This window comes from Polypterus senegalus, chromosome 10 (genome assembly GCF_016835505.1).
Source record: "Polypterus senegalus isolate Bchr_013 chromosome 10, ASM1683550v1, whole genome shotgun sequence".
In the NCBI taxonomy this organism is placed as follows: Eukaryota; Metazoa; Chordata; class Cladistia; order Polypteriformes; family Polypteridae; genus Polypterus; species Polypterus senegalus.
Genome location: NC_053163.1, coordinates 116,086,656 through 116,103,519, shown reverse-complemented (window position 1 = coordinate 116,103,519; position 16,864 = coordinate 116,086,656). Strand labels below are relative to the sequence as shown.

Below are 16,864 nucleotides of genomic sequence, written 5' to 3'. Positions count from 1 at the left end.
CACCTAAGTTCAATTTCCGTAGCCACCCCCAGGCCTGATTACTGCCACACCTGTTTCAATCAAGAAATCACTTAAATAGGAGCTGCCTGACACAGAGAAGTAGACCAAAAGCACCTCAAAAGCTAGACATCATGCCAAGATCCAAAGAAATTCAGGAACAAATGAGAACAGAAGTAATTGAGATCTATCAGTCTGGTAAAGGTTATAAAGCCATTTCTAAAGCTTTGGGACTCCAGCGAACCACAGTGAGAGCCATTATCCACAAATGGCAAAAACATGGAACAGTGGTGAACCTTCCCAGGAGTGGCCGGCCGACCAAAATTACCCCAAGATCGCAGAGACGACTCATCGAGAGGTCACAAAAGACCCCAGGACAACGTCTAAAGAACTGCAGGCCTCACTTGCCTCAATTAAGGTCAGTGTTCACAACTCCACCATAAGAAAGAGACTGGGCAAAAACGGCCTGCATGGCAGATTTCCAAGACGCAAACCACTGTTAAGCAAAAGAACATTAGGGCTCGTCTCAATTTTGCTAAGAAACATCTCAATGATTGCCAAGACTTTTGGGAAAATACCTTGTGGACTGATGAGACAAAGTTGAACTTTTTGGAAGGCAAATGTCCCGTTACATCTGGCGTAAAAGAACACAGCATTTCAGAAAAAGAACATCATACCAACAGTAAAATATGGTGGTGGTAGTGTGATGGTCTGGGGTTGTTTTGCTGCTTCAGGACCTGGAAGGCTTGATGTGATAGATGGAACCATGAATTCTACTGTCTACCAAAAAATCCTGAAGGAGAATGTCCGGCAATCTGTTAGTCAACTCAAGCTGAAGCAATCATGGGTGCTGCAACAGGACAATGACCCAAAACACACCAGCAAATCCACCTCTGAATGGCTGAAGAAAAACAAAATGAAGACTTTGGAGTGGCCTAGTCAAAGTCCTGACCTGAATCCAATTGAGATGCTATGGCATGACCTTAAAAAGGCGGTTCATGCTAGAAAACCCTCAAATAAAGCTGAATTACAACAATTCTGCAAAGATGAGTGGGCCAAAATTCCTCCAGAGCGCTGTAAGAGACTCATTGCAAGTTATCGCAAACGCTTGATTGCAGTTATTGCTGCTAAGGTTGGTCCAACTAGTTATTAGGTTCAGGGGGCAATTACTTTTTCACACAGGGCCATGTAGGTTTGGATTTTTTTTCTCCCTAAATAATAAAACCATCATTTAAAAACTGCATTTTGTGTTTACTTGTGTTATATTTGACTAATGGTTAAATGTGTTTAATGATCAGAAACATTTTGTGTGACAAACATGCAAAAGAATAAGAAATCAGGAAGGGGGCAAATAGTTTTGCACACCACTGTAAAAAATATTTCAGACAAATTCATTTATAGTGTTCCTAAACACATTTAGAAAAACTAAAGAATGACCTGCCAAGTAACTGAATCCTAAGAAAACGCCGTGAGGGACCGGATGTGGGTCTGCGCCCACCCTGGATCACGTGGGGGCTGCTGCCCCGGTTGCTTTGTGCACCACGGGTACCCTGCAGGGGCCTGTGGTCACCGCCAGGAGGCGCCCCAATGCCTTGGGGACCTGTTACCTCAGCACTTCCGCCACACCCGGAAGTGCTGGGGGGGAAGATTTAAAAGGACACCTGGAGAGCTGCCGGGAGAACAGCCGGCACTTCCGCCACACTGGGGCGTGGCCAACGGGGGAGAAAGGGGAACACCTGGAGCTCATCTGGGGTATAGATAAAAGGGGCCGTCTCCCTTTATTCAGGGCTAGAGTCGGGTGGAAGAAGGACGAGGCAGAAGAGAGAGTGGAGGCGGCCCGAACAGAGGCATTTTGTGGCCAGTACTGTGTGTTGGGGTTTGTGCACGAATTGGACCGAGTCTGAGTGACTTGATAATTGTAAATATCTGTATATAATAAACGTGTGGTGGTGATTAACAACATGTCTGCCTGTCTGTGTCCGGGTCGGCTCCACAATATATATATATATATATATATATATATATGACACAGTCATATGAAAAAGTTTGGGAACCCCTCTTAATTCTTTGGATTTTTGTTTATCATTGGCTGAGCTTTCAAAGTAGCAACTTCCTTTTAATATATGACATGCCTTATGGAAACAGTAGTATTTCAGCAGTGACATTAAGTTTATTGGATTAACAGAAAATATGCAATATGCATCATAACAAAATTAGACAGGTGCATAAATTTGGGCACCCCAACACATTACATCAATACTTAGTTGAGCCTCCTTTTTCAAATATAATGGTCTCTAAGCACCTCCTATAGCCTTTGATGAGTGTCTGGATTCTGGAGGGAGGCATTTTTGACCATTCTTCCATACATAATCTCTCAGTTCAGTTAAATTTGATGGCTGCCATAGACTTTCGATGATATTCAAGTCAGGGGACTGTGACGGCCATTCCAGAACATTGTACTTCTTCGCCTTTGTAGATTTCGAACTATGTTTCAGGTCATTGTCTTGTTGGAATATCTAACCCCTGTGTAACTTCAACGTTGTGACTGATGCTTGAACATTATCCTGAAGAATTTGTTGATATTGGGTTGAATTCATCCGACCCTAGACTTTAACAAGGGCCCCAATCCCTGAATTAGCCACATAACCCTACAGCATGATGGAACCTCCAACAAATTTGATAGTAGGTAGCAGGTGTTTTTCTTGGAATGCGGTGTTCTTCTTTCGCCATGCATATCGCTTTTTGTTATGACCAAATAACTTAATCTTTGTCTCATCAGTCCAAAGCACTTTGTTCCAAAATGAATCTGGCTTGTCTAAATTAATATTTGCATACAACAAGCGACTCTGTTTGTATAACCATTCTCACAATCCTGCTCATATGCCCCTCCTGCATTTTTCTTGGCCTGCCAGACCTGGGTTTAACAGCAACTGTGCCTGTGGCCTTCCATTTCCTGATTACATTCCTTACAGTTGAAACTGATAGTTTAAAACTCTCAGATAGCTTTTTGTAGCCTTCCCCTAAACCATGATACTGAACAATCTTTGTTTTCAGATCTTTTAAGAGTTGCTTTGAGGATCCCATGCTGTCACTCTTCAGAGGACAGTCAAAGTAAAGCACAACTTGCAATTGACCACCTTAAATGCCTTTTCTCATGATTGGACACACCTGCCTATGAAGTTTAAGGCTTAACAAGCTAATCCAACCAATTTGGTGTTGTAAGTAATCAGTACTGAGCAGTTACATGCATTCAAATCAGCAGTAATCAGTATTGAGCAGTTACATGCATTTAAATCAGCAAAATTACAAGGGTACCCAAATTTTTGCACAGCCAGATTTCCACATTTGATTTAATTTCATACAACTAAATACTGTTTCACAAAAAATCTCTGTTCGGAAAACACCCCAGTAATCAGATGTTATTAGGAAATTAAAGACATACCACTGTTATCTTTTCTGTTGAAAGTAGATGGGTTCCCAAACTTTTTCATATGACTGTATGTGTGTATATATATATATATATATATATATATATATATCTATATATATATATAGCTCAAAAGAATTAAAGGAACACTTTTTAATCAGAGTATAGCATAAAGTCAATGAAACTTATGGGATATTAATCTGGTCAGTTAAGTAGCAGAGGGGGTTGTTAATCAGTTTCAGCTGCTGTGGTGTTAATGAAATTAACAACAGATGCACTAGAGGGGCAACAATGAGATGACCCCCAAAACAGGAATGGTTTAACAGGTGGAGACCACTGACATTTTTCCCTCCTCATCTTTTCTGTTTCTTTACTAGTTTTGCATTTGGCTACAGTCAGTGTCACTACTGGTAGCATGAGGCGATACCTGGACCCTACAGAGGTTGCACAGGTAGTCCAACTTCTCCAGGATGGCACATCAATACGTGTCATTGCCAGAAAGTTTGCTGTGTCTCCCTGCACAGTCTCAAGGGCATGGAGGAGATTCTAGGAGACAAGCAGTTACTCTAGGAGAGCTGGAGAGGGCCATAGAAGGTCCATAACCCATCAGCAGGACCAGTATCTGCTCCTTTGGGCAAGGAGGAACAGGATGAGCACTGCCAGAGCCCTACAAAATGACCTCCAGCAGGCCACTGGTGTGAATGTCTCTGACCAAACAACCAGAAAGACTTCATGAGGGTGACCCAAGGGCCCCATGTCCTCTAATGGGCCCTGAGCTCACTGCCCAGCAGCATGCAGCTCGATTGGCATTCGCCATAGAATACCAGAATTGGCAGATGCACCACTGGTGCCTTGTGGTTTTTTACAGATGAGAGCAGGTTCACCCTGAGCACATGACAGAAGTGAAAGGGTCTGGAGAAGCCATGGAGAAAATTATGCTGCCTGTAACATCATTTAGCATGAGCAGTTTGGTGGTGGGTTAATGATTGTCTGGGGAGGCATATCCATGGAGGGTCACACAGACCGCTACAGCCTTGACAAAGGCAACTTGGCTGCCATTAGGTATCAGGAAGAAATCCTTGGACCCATTGTCAGACCCTATGCTGGTACAGTGGCTCCTGGTGCATGACAATTCCTGGCCTCATGTGGTGAGAGTATGCAGGCAGTTCCTGGAGGATGAAGGAATTGATACCATTGACTGGCCACCACACTTTCCTGACCTAAATCCAATAGAACACCTCTGGGACATTATGTTTTGGTCCATCCAAAGCCACCAGGTTGCACCTCAGACTATCCAGGAGCTCAGTGATGCCCTGGTCCAGATCTGGGAGGAGATCTCCCACAACAGCATCTGTCATCTCATTAGAAGCATGCACCGATGTTGTCAGGCATGTATACAAGAACACAGGGGCCATACAAAGTGCTGCGTACAATTTTGAGTTGCTGCAATTAAATTTTGGCAAAATGGACTAGCCTGCCACATAATTTTTTCACTCTGATTTTTGGGGCGTCTTTGAATTCAGGGCTCTGTAGGTTGATCCTATTCATTTCCATCAAACGATGTGGCATTCTTTCGTTCCTAACACATTACCCAGTCTATATCAGTATAGATATCCAGGAGGATTTCTTTTTCCCATTGAGATCTGATGTGTTTTCAAAAAGTGTTCCTTTAATTTTTTTGATCAGTTTATATATATATATATATATATATATATATATATATATATATATATACTCTAATAAAAGGCAACGCCCTTACTGACTCACTCATCACTAATTCTCCAACTTCCTTGTTGGCTGAAATTTGGCAGGCTCATTCCTTACAGGTTACTTACAAAAGTTAAGGAGGTTGCATTTCGAAATTCTATGGGTAACGGTCATAAATGGAACCTACTTACGTACATATATACGTCCATAGCCTGCAGCTCGGTCGCCGTTTGAGGTGGCGTTGCGTCCCCCATCCCCACGCCTACCACGTAATTGGCTGCCTGCCCATATAAGGCCATCCATCGCTCTAGTCTCTTCATTCCCTTCCTTGCTTGCTTCGCCACGGTATTCATGTCTCCCTGCTGATAACTGCAGCCTTTTTATTTAATCCACGGCTTCTCCGCTGCTTTATTGTTCGTTTTTTACGATTATAGTTATTGTGTAGGTATTTTAGACTTAGTTTACTGTTCAGGTACCCATTTCCTTTACCGTTCCAACTGTACGCCCATTAACATGTATATCGAGGTGATCACCATCGATCAAAGAACTGTCACTTACTGAGTGGTTTCCATGCCCAGAGATGCCGCCTGCCTTTTTCATTCTCTGTGTTACATATTGCACGGCCATATCAGGCTCACTCTTGATATCCGGAGGAACATTGTGTCTTATGTATTGAATGACTGGGACAGTTTCAAGGTGTGGACTGAGGACGGTATAGGAGATAATTACACTACACAGGAGCACTATAAGACTCAAATGCTTCAGCCCTTCACCTATGGTTCTGCATGTGAGTTGATGGCTGCCGCCGAATTGTTCGGTTGTCACTTTCAAGTGTACCAAAATGGCCAAATATTTTACACCTTTGGAGAACCGCCAATGCCTCTTAAACATCTTAGATTCACAGGTGACGATTTAAGTAGTGGACACTTTGATGTTTATGAATCTTTGAACTCCCAAAAGCTGGATGCGAAGTTATCGATGAAGCCGGTTGTATGCTTACAACGCTTGACAGATGCCGAATGTCACTTCAAAACAACAAGTCCTGCAAATACTAACGTAATTGAAACAAACCATGAAACAGAAACCGATTATGACATCAGCAATCTAAGCTGTGAGAAAACAGTAAAAAGGAGGCATGTCAGACATCGTGGTACATTTTCTGATGCAGCTAGACCGAAACAACTTTGTGACGCTGCCGCCAAATACTCGCAGAAAAATCCACAAGTTAATAGACACACTGTCGCTAAATACTCGCAGGCAAATCCAAAAGTTCATAGAGACGCTGTCGCTAAATAGTCGCAGGCAAATCCACAAGTTAATAGAGACGCTGCCGCTAAATACTCGCAGGCAAATCTTTGATGTGTCTATCGTTAAGCCATTATGAAAACAACTCTGCTGCAGTTGCTCCTTAATGACTTTTGTACTGGATATCTCTACTAAACAGTTCCTTCGACAATCAATTTTTGTATGAAGCAAACATTTGAATGAGTACTTGTTTACCTACTAGATTTTATTAAGAATTTTTTCTGGCCAGGGTGTAGCGGGAATAACAGAATTAAAACCTGCAAGGAAGGATTGTAAATTCAATTTAAATTTACAACTCAGGGAAATGTAATCTTTAGGGGCTTACGCCTACATATTGTATAAAGCAAATTACCATAGATCATACTCCACAAAGATGGAACTTTGGAAAAAGGCACTTTAGAAAGTAATGGGCTACTTTTCAGCAAGAAAATCATGCTTGGGTTCTGCTGGGAGTAAGACCAGAATCATAAAGCTTACATCTCGTATAACTAGTTTATAATCAGAAAATCACCCACATGAAATTCCAAGAAAAAATACCAAGAGATGTATTATACTATATGGTGATGCAGTAGTTTGCGCTCCTGCCTCACAGATTCTGTGTCTTAGCTTTGAATTTTCAGCCAGCTGTTGTAAGAAATTTACATGTTCTCCCCATGTCTGTGTTGGGATTTTTTCCAATATCCCCAAAGCTACGCACATTATGTTAATTTTGTTGACCTCAATGTGAATGAGCAGGAGTGCATATTTAATTTATTTGGTAAATATCAATATAATGTATTTGTACACACTGTTCCAATACATTAGTAAACATTTTTAACAACAAATGTATTAATGATCAATTGTGCACACAGGTACCACTTATCTATCAAAATTCTTATTAACCCACTCTGCTTCTTAAATGGATTTGAAAGCACATATTTACCTTTCCATGTTTGACTGATGAAAGTGGTGCTTCTTTCCCATTTACTCATAATACTGCCAAGCAAATATAGGCCAAGACATGGTTTTTTCTCATACTCGCTTCCCTGCTTCAAACAACTTGCTTTAAACATACAACACTGTACACAGTGTGTCTGTCTGCACAGAGAATGTCGACCTTGTCAAGAGGTTTTCTTACCTCAGAAACGACATTCATGTCTCTTGGTGACTCTTCCTATGAAGTCAGTAGACGGACTGGGAAAGCATTGGGGTTCATGAGGTTGCTGGAATGGGGTGTGTGGCGCTCTCAATATCTTTGCAAAATGACGAAGGTCCAAATCTTTAGAGTCCTGCTGCTTCCTGTTTTGCTATATAGTTGTGAGACATAGACGCTATCCAGTGACCTGAGATGAAGACTGGACTCATTCAGTACTGTGTCTTTTCAGAAAATCCTTGGTTACTGCTGGATTGACTTTGTGTCAAACAAGCAGTTGCTCAGAGAGTCTCACATAAGGCACATTACCTGCATTGTGAGGGAGCGTCACTTTTGACACTATGGCCATGTGGCACAATTCTCCTAGGGTGATCTGGCTCACAGGATCCTCATTGTTGAGGAACTGAGCAACTGGACCAGGCCAAGGGGATGCCCACATAAAACTTGACTGTGGCAGATAGACAGTCATTTCCAGGGGGTGGGACTGGACCGTGTGTCTACCTGGGGGTGGGGGGTTTAGAGCAACCCTCAAATTCTGTAGTTTATTATGAATTCTTCTTGTCAATTGCTATCGTAATGACCTATTTTATGATCAGAAAGATCAGCATCAGAGCAGTAAATAATTACTGAAATGTTATAGGATGGTTTGGTAACTTGGGTTTCTAGGGTGCAAAGCCTACTGAAGCTCATATCCAAATTTTTTTTGTTATGGAACAGAAAATGTCAGTGTATGGATTCACAGAGATTACATTTCTGAAAGACCTGGAATTGCAATTGTTACCATTACAAATAGTGTTCAAGGGTTTACCGTGCCTCTTGGTACTGGGTAGACACACATTGATTCATTTATTGTACTGTATGTGCAGCCCCGGACATCTAAAGGCATCACAGACCTGTGACTACTCATTTGCAACTGACCTTTCAGAATTTATTTTTCTGCTACACATGGCCACGAATGCAACCCCCTGATGTTAGCACTCACCCTATATCTCGCAGCACACAGTAAGGGCCTTTTCCATAGAAGATAAGCAAATCTGTGGGAACGTAATCCACAGATAGCGAGAATTTACTGTATATGCATATGGTAAAATAAACAAGGTACTCTATATAATCCTATAGTTCTAAGGTAATCTATATAATCCTATAGTACTTGTAAGTAGCATATAGAACAATAATCTTATAATTGGATGGGTGCTTTATTCAGACCAGTTTATTCTTATATTTTTGACACCATTATGTATTTGGAGTGAGAAAAGACAGCTCTATTTTATTTACACATTATTAGGTGGATTTACATATAATGGAAAAAGACCCAACTATCGTCATGTCTGTTTTTCTTATGTGTCTGTCTGTCTCTGTTTCTGCAACAACTTAGGCAGAAATGAATAAAAGAGGGAACATGTAGACAGTGAATATGCATGTCTCCAAAATTTCAGCTGCACTTAAAACAATCTCATTGCTGCATTATCTGCAGATCATAATTCAAGATCAAAAACCTGTTATCCATCATGGGCTCTCCTAGCCAACAATTTTACCTTGAAACTTCAACAAAGATTTTAAATCATCATTGGGAACTTCTTTCAAGAATGTTCAGTTGAAGAAATTTGAACTCCAGTTACCTGTAGACCCTTCCCAACTGACAACTAATAATAGAATATGAATTAATACAATTAGTTATTACTTGAGATGGACCCTGGTGCTTATGAAAGCTATTTCTGCCCCCACAAACTAATTTGGGTTCTTTTTAGCTGCATAACATTATAGCCATTAAAAACATGCACTTTATGTACCCTACTAACACATGGAATTAGTCTACTATCAATAGTATTGTTTAGTATGATTCAGTTACAAAAATATTAAAAAAAGAAAATGATTACTAACTTTTTGATGAAATCACAAAAAAAAAATTAAAAACGCTTAAAACTTAAAGAACTGTTAATTAAGGGTGCAAATGCACCTGAATGTTAAGCCATGCATACAGACGCAAACAGATTCAAATTATTTTATAATTTGCTCCATGATTAGGAGATTATTCTTTATATTCATTACTTCATGATTTGTGACCTGCACTGGTTATGCTCTACTGTACTTCAAAAATACTGCTACACTCTGATTACCTATCTTATTTGGTACACCTAAGTAATAACAACTAGTTCCACCAGCTGCACTTAGAAAAACTTCATTTTATTTTGGAATGAGTTTAAAAATGTATCAATGTGCTACATGGGCTGGTTGGGTCATATCTACTAAAATGCATCCCATTGATATTGCAGATCAGCTGAAGAGGGATCTCTACTATACACTGTTTAATCCTAAAAATGCTCAGCTAGATTAAGATGTGGTGCCTGGCAGGCCATTGCATTAACCTGAATTCACTGTCTTACTCCTAGCAGTAGAACTTGGTGTATTGTGTTGGTTAAAACAATAATTTACATTTGCGTGCAATGCTGCGATGATGGATGCACCGGACAGGCAACAATATGCAGATATTCAGTGTCATTACAACACTGCTGTAACTATAGACAGACACAGTATGTATTGGGGAAAACACACTCAACACCAATATTTTGACAAGTGCATTCAGCACCTGTGCTGCTGAAACCTGGCTAGACAGAACTATGTAGTTTTAACTAAAGATTCAAAAAGACCAGGCAACATTTATCAACTTTCCACTATCCTCCTTAACCCACTGCAACTGCACTTTTTTTTTTTTTTAAACTGAAAATAGTGAATGTCAATTGCATCACTAGCAGACACACGTATTCTATGACAAGTTTCAAAGAGTTGTGCATCCAGACATGACTCTTTCAGAAGCACTATTGCATTCAGCTATAAGGCAAATTGACTAGAAAACATCTGTTGTTTTCCATAATTCACATTAGCCTCTGTCAACCCCTTTCATCAATGGTCTATTTCTGACCACAGAACTGCAATTGGTGGTATGTTTTTGAGCCAAGATGGCACAGTCTCAGAACATTCATTACACTGTTATACATGATCAAACCCAAGCAAGCTTGCTACTCCTGACACACTCACATTAGTGCACATGACTCCAATAACATGCTGCATTCAAACCCACTTTAATTTTTGGATTTAAATGTTTTTTCTCCTTTGATTTAGACAAACATAGTGCTTTCCTGTTTTAAATACCATTGGCTGCATATATGATGCTGTCACTGATTGATCAATGAATCCCAGAACACTTTCACTATGCACCCAAAACCCCCAATTACCCCCTCTGAAGCAGCAGAAAATGAAACAGAGAATAAACTCTGCAACATACTGCAAGCACCTCATTTCAGCCCCTGACCTTGTCACAGTAGACAGTGGAGGGGATAGAGATTGACAGAAAATGAATGTTCAATTACATATATTCAGACGTTAAACACCTAATTGTCTTACATCACATATAGGAGGGCATAGCTCATTCTATACAAAGGAGAAAATGCCAGTGCTGCACTGCACATTTAATGATACTGAACTTTCACAGGAGACATAAGAACATATGAAATTTGACAAACAGACCATTCAGTCCATCAAGCATGTTTGTCTAGCTAATAGCTAAGATGTTCCAATATCTCATCCTAACACTAAGCAAGCAGATATTCCCTGGGGAAACTATAACAAGAGTTGACTGGAAAATAGTTGCCGCATATGCCAAATGTCTTGTGAAAACTGCTGTACTTATTTAAAGTTCTAATGAAGAGAACCGGAAAACCTATATGGCGCTATTTGGAAATCAATATACATGTCAAAGTCAAGTTACTTTTAGTTACAACTGATATGCTTTGAATGGAACACGCAAGTGTGATTAAGGCACATGATTACTTGCTTGTCAGTCATTCTACAGTGATATTTGGCTTCCAGTCACAAAGGTTAAACACCTCATGTGCTCAACAAAGAAGTGTAACTTGAGAGACTTTAGAACTGCTATAGCCTGAAGAACAATTAATGATTTACAATAAAGAAAAACAAAGTCTTGTATGCAATTTCCAAAAGCACATTGTTAAAAAATAGTGATGTGTAAACTAAAGGACATAGCTTAAGATAAAAGAAAAAACCTAAATTGTGAATTTGTAGATGCCTGACTTAAAAACCCAAAACATAACATCCTTGGAGAAGGAGGGATTCGTTAGATTTTCTCCATGTACTTTGTTTACCTTATACAGTGTAAATAAATGAAGGTAGTAGACTTCTTATTATGAATTCTCTTGAAGATGCACATTTCCTCTCATATTTAATGCTGATAGGTTGAATGGCAACAATAAATCAGTATAGACACAAACGTGTCCTGTCATCAACTGATGGGCCATTTTATAATAACTTCTTCTTTGCAACTAAATGTCCCAAAGTGGGTTTCAGCTATCCATGACTTTGCATTAGAAAAGCAGGTTGAAAAAAAGATTGATGGTTGTTTTTGGTATAGCTGTTACAGAATATAAAATACTTAAACTGAGGGTATTGAGTCTATATGTCTTCATTGTGAATAAATTCAAAATACATTTTTGAATGAATCACCTAACAAGTTTCAATTATGGTGAGCCTTTGAATCTATCAAGAAGTATATTTCTTATCCTTTGATATATTTCATAAATAATACATTAAGTATTAAAATGGCATGTTACTATTTTTACTCCTAGGTTGTCCATTAATCTGTGTTACATATTTTTTGGATGTGGAAGCTGGAATAAAGTACCCAGAGAAAAATTCACACAGACACATGGAGAATGTGTAAACTTCACACAGGCAGCACTCGGGCAGTGACTCAAAGCCAAGACAATGGAGATGCAAGCTTAGATTGAGAATAACTGCATAAATGAATGTGCTCAGCAATACAATGGTAGTAGATTCAGGGTTTGTTGCCAACTTGTGCCCTATGTTAATGTCTGCTGGCAGCACAAAAAGGTCAAAAAAAGGAATTGCCAGATTCTAAGCAAAAACTACATATCATCATGTCATTTACTTTTATTAAAAAAATGAAAAATTTTTAGATTTGTGAGTTTTAATACATAAATGCTATTTGTTGAATTGTTTTAATTTTCTCATTTATTAAAGTTAACTGCTATAATAAAATTCCTATAGTGATAATAATGCCATGAAGAAACAAATGTGAAAAATCAACATGTTAAAAATTAATGTGAAAAATTAACACATATTTGAGTGCTACTTCAATGTCATTTACTGTATATCTTGAACAAACTCAACAAAAACAAAAGGGCATCTAAAACAGGAATACAAATGTATCCTTGTGTGTAAAACACAAAGCTACTTTGAAACAGAAACAAAATACAAAAATATATAACTAGTATCCTGCTAAATGAAGAAATTTGTATTTGATTAGAGAACTAAACTGAGTAAAAATGTTAAGTTATGAGGGTTAACCGAGACCAAAGTTAAAAACCTTTCTTGTTTTCATTTTGCTTTTCCACGATGAAGCAGCCTGGTGGTCCCACTACACAGTCTTTGGATGCCCAATTCAGTTTCCATCTGGTGTACCTTCTGTGTGAATTTTGAATGCTTTCCCTGTGTCTGTGTAATGCTCCTCTCACATTCCAAAGAGATGCTGGGCTGTTTGTGCCTCCGAGACTATCATGAGACTAACCCATAGCCTGTCCATGGTTGCTTGCGCCCAAAGCTGCCAAGCTCTGTTATACAAGCTAAAGCTAGATAAGGCAACTGATGGGTAGCTGTTCATCCAATATAATATTCTCTACCTCTATTTGCATGTGGCACACTAGTTACTTGTAATGTCTCTACAGCTCCAGAACCTGGCCCTTACAATGTTTGTAATGTATAAAGTTTACACAATGTTTCAGAGCCTACATAGAATATTCTGTTGCTGATCCAGTATTCCAAACACTGTACATAATCAGAAGGATAATTCTTTCTGTATGACTGAGTGTGGTGTGTGCCCTGTGATGTCCTGGCTAACTGTCCAGGGATGGTTCCTGCCTTTTGGGTACACTGCTCCCCTGTGACCCAGAACTGGATTAAGTGGGTCAGATTACAGTTAACATCCGTTTCTCAAGCACGTTTGATGTTCGTTTATTTTTCCCTTTCCAGTTCCCCCTGTTTATTAGTACAGCCTTGTGGCTTCTGCTTGTACTAATTTTCATTTTACTATACCCATAAGTATGTCCGTTTGGCAATGCATTCTAATTATTTTAATTTTCCTACCAGTACTCTTTAACACTGTCAATTTACAAAAAAACGTGGTATATACATAAAGCACATTATAGTCGCTTATACAATTAAATTAAGAATTCAAAGTTAAAGAATTTCAATTGCTATAGAAAAATTAAATATGGCCTACACAGAAAATACCACCAAACGAAATAGGAATATTACATTGTCCATGGTCTTGTGACATTCAAACACTACAGGGCACATTTTAGACAAATACATAAATAAGAATCCTAAACCTCCGCAGGCCAGGCAAGAATGTGAAACCAAACCTGTAGGAGGTAAAGTATACCAGGAATGATGCGATAGGGAGGTCTGACACTTCTTTCTGCAGGACACCCAAGTTGTCGCCTCCAACCGTTAATTACGAACAAATAATGTCATAAACACCCCCAGCGCGTCCTCAGGTTGGCAAATTAGTACACATGTGCCCGTCTCATCAGCGTCTAATTGTATGGACTCCAAAGTGGGTTTCGCGGTGTTAAATTTCTGTCGCGCGTCACGTCCAAATTACCTCAAACGTAGCGGTGGCAGTTCGGGGATTTTCATGCCGCTCTACACGACAGTCTCTTAATTACACAGAAGGCCAGGTTTCCTAGCATTTCTAGGCGTTCACAAAACTGAAAAAAGTTAAAAACAAATATAAAAAGATGCGCAGTACTTGACCCGATCTTCGTGGAGCAAAAACTGAACGGCTAGCCGGAGTAGTCTGAGGCCAGTCCTCCGCATTCCAGCAGATATTCAATGAGTCGAGTTGCGGTAGCGTGGCTGTCCGTCCATCCGTCCGTCATTCCAACCAGGAATGGAGGAACTTCGGAATGAGAGACTGACAGACAGGCGGTGGCGGCGCGACTCGCGCCTCCCGAACGCCTTCTGCTGCCGCAAAGCCCCACTTCACACCAAAAACAAAGCGCGCCTTGTAACTGTATTAGTAGCGGGATGCGGTGACGTCCTGCAGCTACGAGCGCCCAGTTGTGCGGTATTAGCTGTGCGGAATGGGACAGCATGGGAGTTGTCTCGGACGTTGGTTTTCTGCGCCCTGCGTTAGAACTTTATGCATGTATTTGTATAAAGACTCACAACTTAAAAGCTTTAGCCATTACCTCTTATCTCGTGAATCAGTTACGACCGTTGATTTTTCAAATCCCACAGGACAGTCTCAAATTAAACATTAATCATCCACTTTGAAAACCCTGGAGGTCCAGTCTAAATAAATCGAACTGTTTCAAAGACAAGAACGATTTGGTGATTCGAATAGTTAAACAGAGATTACTTTGTTTCCCCAACTACTGTACTTACACAGTCGTCTACAGTATAAACATAGGGAATGGCCGAGGTTGGAAGGAAAAAAAGGTTTTGCATTTAACATACCTTGGATATGATCAGCGGTTCTCCGTGTTCAAGCCCTCCTTTCAAAGTGAACCCCCAAGGAGCTCCTCCTTGCAATTGGACATGAATGTGTTGAGCGGACAGCAGCGAATCTCCTGACTCCGAAGTCTGGTCCATCATCGGTGTTGCGCCCTGTCCGCGTTTGCTAAAATCCCCCTGCCTCCATCACAGCAAGAAGTACAGAATCATTGCTTCCACTTAACCAAAAAAAAGTTCAACTGGCCGCAAAGGAAATGACTCTGTCCGAACTCGAATGATTGATGTAATGGGGAACCAATCAAAAGTCTTAACTGTTTTCAATTTTACCAGATTCTGCGCAGGGCTGCGCAGCCGTAGACGCCAGTTTCTTTGTTTTCTGTAGTGTGCTGCTTGGAAGACGAAACTAGTTTTATTAGACGTTTTGTTCAGTTCTGAAAAACATTAAAACATACTAACCAGAAGGAAATTATTTAATATATCATCACTGACAGAAAGCACCACCACAAGTCTGTTTACAGAGTTACAATTTAGATTACAATGTTGAATCCTTCTGAAATTGCAACAGAATAAAATCAGTCTGAATTATGTTAATTTAGGTTTAAGTAGCCTTAACAAAACAAAAAGACACGGTGACCCAGTTACCAGAGCTTCTGACTCACAACTCCAGAATCCTAGATTTGAACAAAACCTGGACAATCACTGTATGTATGGTGTTTGCATGTTTTTCCTGTATAAAAGTGGGTTTTAAATGTGTTCTGATTTTCTTCCCAAATCACAAAGATGTGTTGTGGAAATTAATTGGTAAATGATCCCTGTTTGAATTTCTCATCACAAAATTCATTAGGAAAAGTGTGCAAAATAATTATCAAGATATTCAGAAGTGGGTATGATGGTTAAAATCATTGTGCATGTCTTCACTTAGGCTGCTGAGTCAGTCATTGTTCATCCATCATCAAACCGACATAATCCAGTTCAGGGTCATGGGGTCAAAACCTAAACTTGCAGTATATGGTACAAGACAGGAAAAAACACTGGATGGAATGCTAGTTGGTCACTATTAAAGTATATTTAACTGGTCGGTAGATTGTCTTGTGCAACAGCTGTCAAAGAAAATCCCACATTACTTTCTGTTTCTAATAAAAATTCATAGAATGAGGAACAAAGCAGCTGAAAGAATACTTTCATTTTAGAAGAATGCTCCAAATATTTAATTTCAGTGCATGTTACAGTATGTTCTAAGCCTAAATTCTCCTAGGTCATCAATCAGTCATTCAATGTTTATTTTATATAGCACCATCAAAAGAACTGCAAAGCTTAAGAAAACAGTTACAAATAAATAAATAATTCTGTACTTTACCATTCTGTGAGCTTTACTGTATTCATTATATATTATTGATGTTTTCATAGGCTGCAGGGCCCCTGTTCAAAGCTGCTGGCTGCTTTCTAGTTATTATTACAGTTTCAGTGATGGGCAAACTTTGCTTATGTGTAAACAAACGAATCAATTCGCTGATTATTTGTAAATTACTTAAAGGTTCATTTCCAATGTTTGTGTAATGTGAGATAGCCATTAAGCATTAATGGAGGTGCAATTTTATGTCTAAAGGTACTAAATAAATACATTTAGACAGTAGGAACACATAGCTCTTATAACTTTTTTTGCAGTTTATGCTGCATGTACCTATATAAAAGTATATTTACAAAGTGCAAAGTCCATTTGTAATTGTTTGATTTAATATTGTAAC

General features: G+C 39.5%; 1 protein-coding gene across 1 annotated transcript in view; it reads right to left on the bottom strand.

Annotated features, from left to right (window-relative positions):
* shroom4 (shroom family member 4) overlaps positions 1-15,639 on the bottom strand; it is a 130,197-nt gene extending 114,558 nt beyond the window's left edge. Inside the window, exon 1 of the mRNA XM_039766376.1 lies at positions 15,123-15,639. Coding sequence (XP_039622310.1) covers positions 15,123-15,260 — 138 coding nt within the window. The 5' untranslated portion in view covers positions 15,261-15,639. The remainder of the gene's footprint in view (positions 1-15,122) is intronic.
* Positions 15,640-16,864: the final 1,225 nt, after the last annotated feature.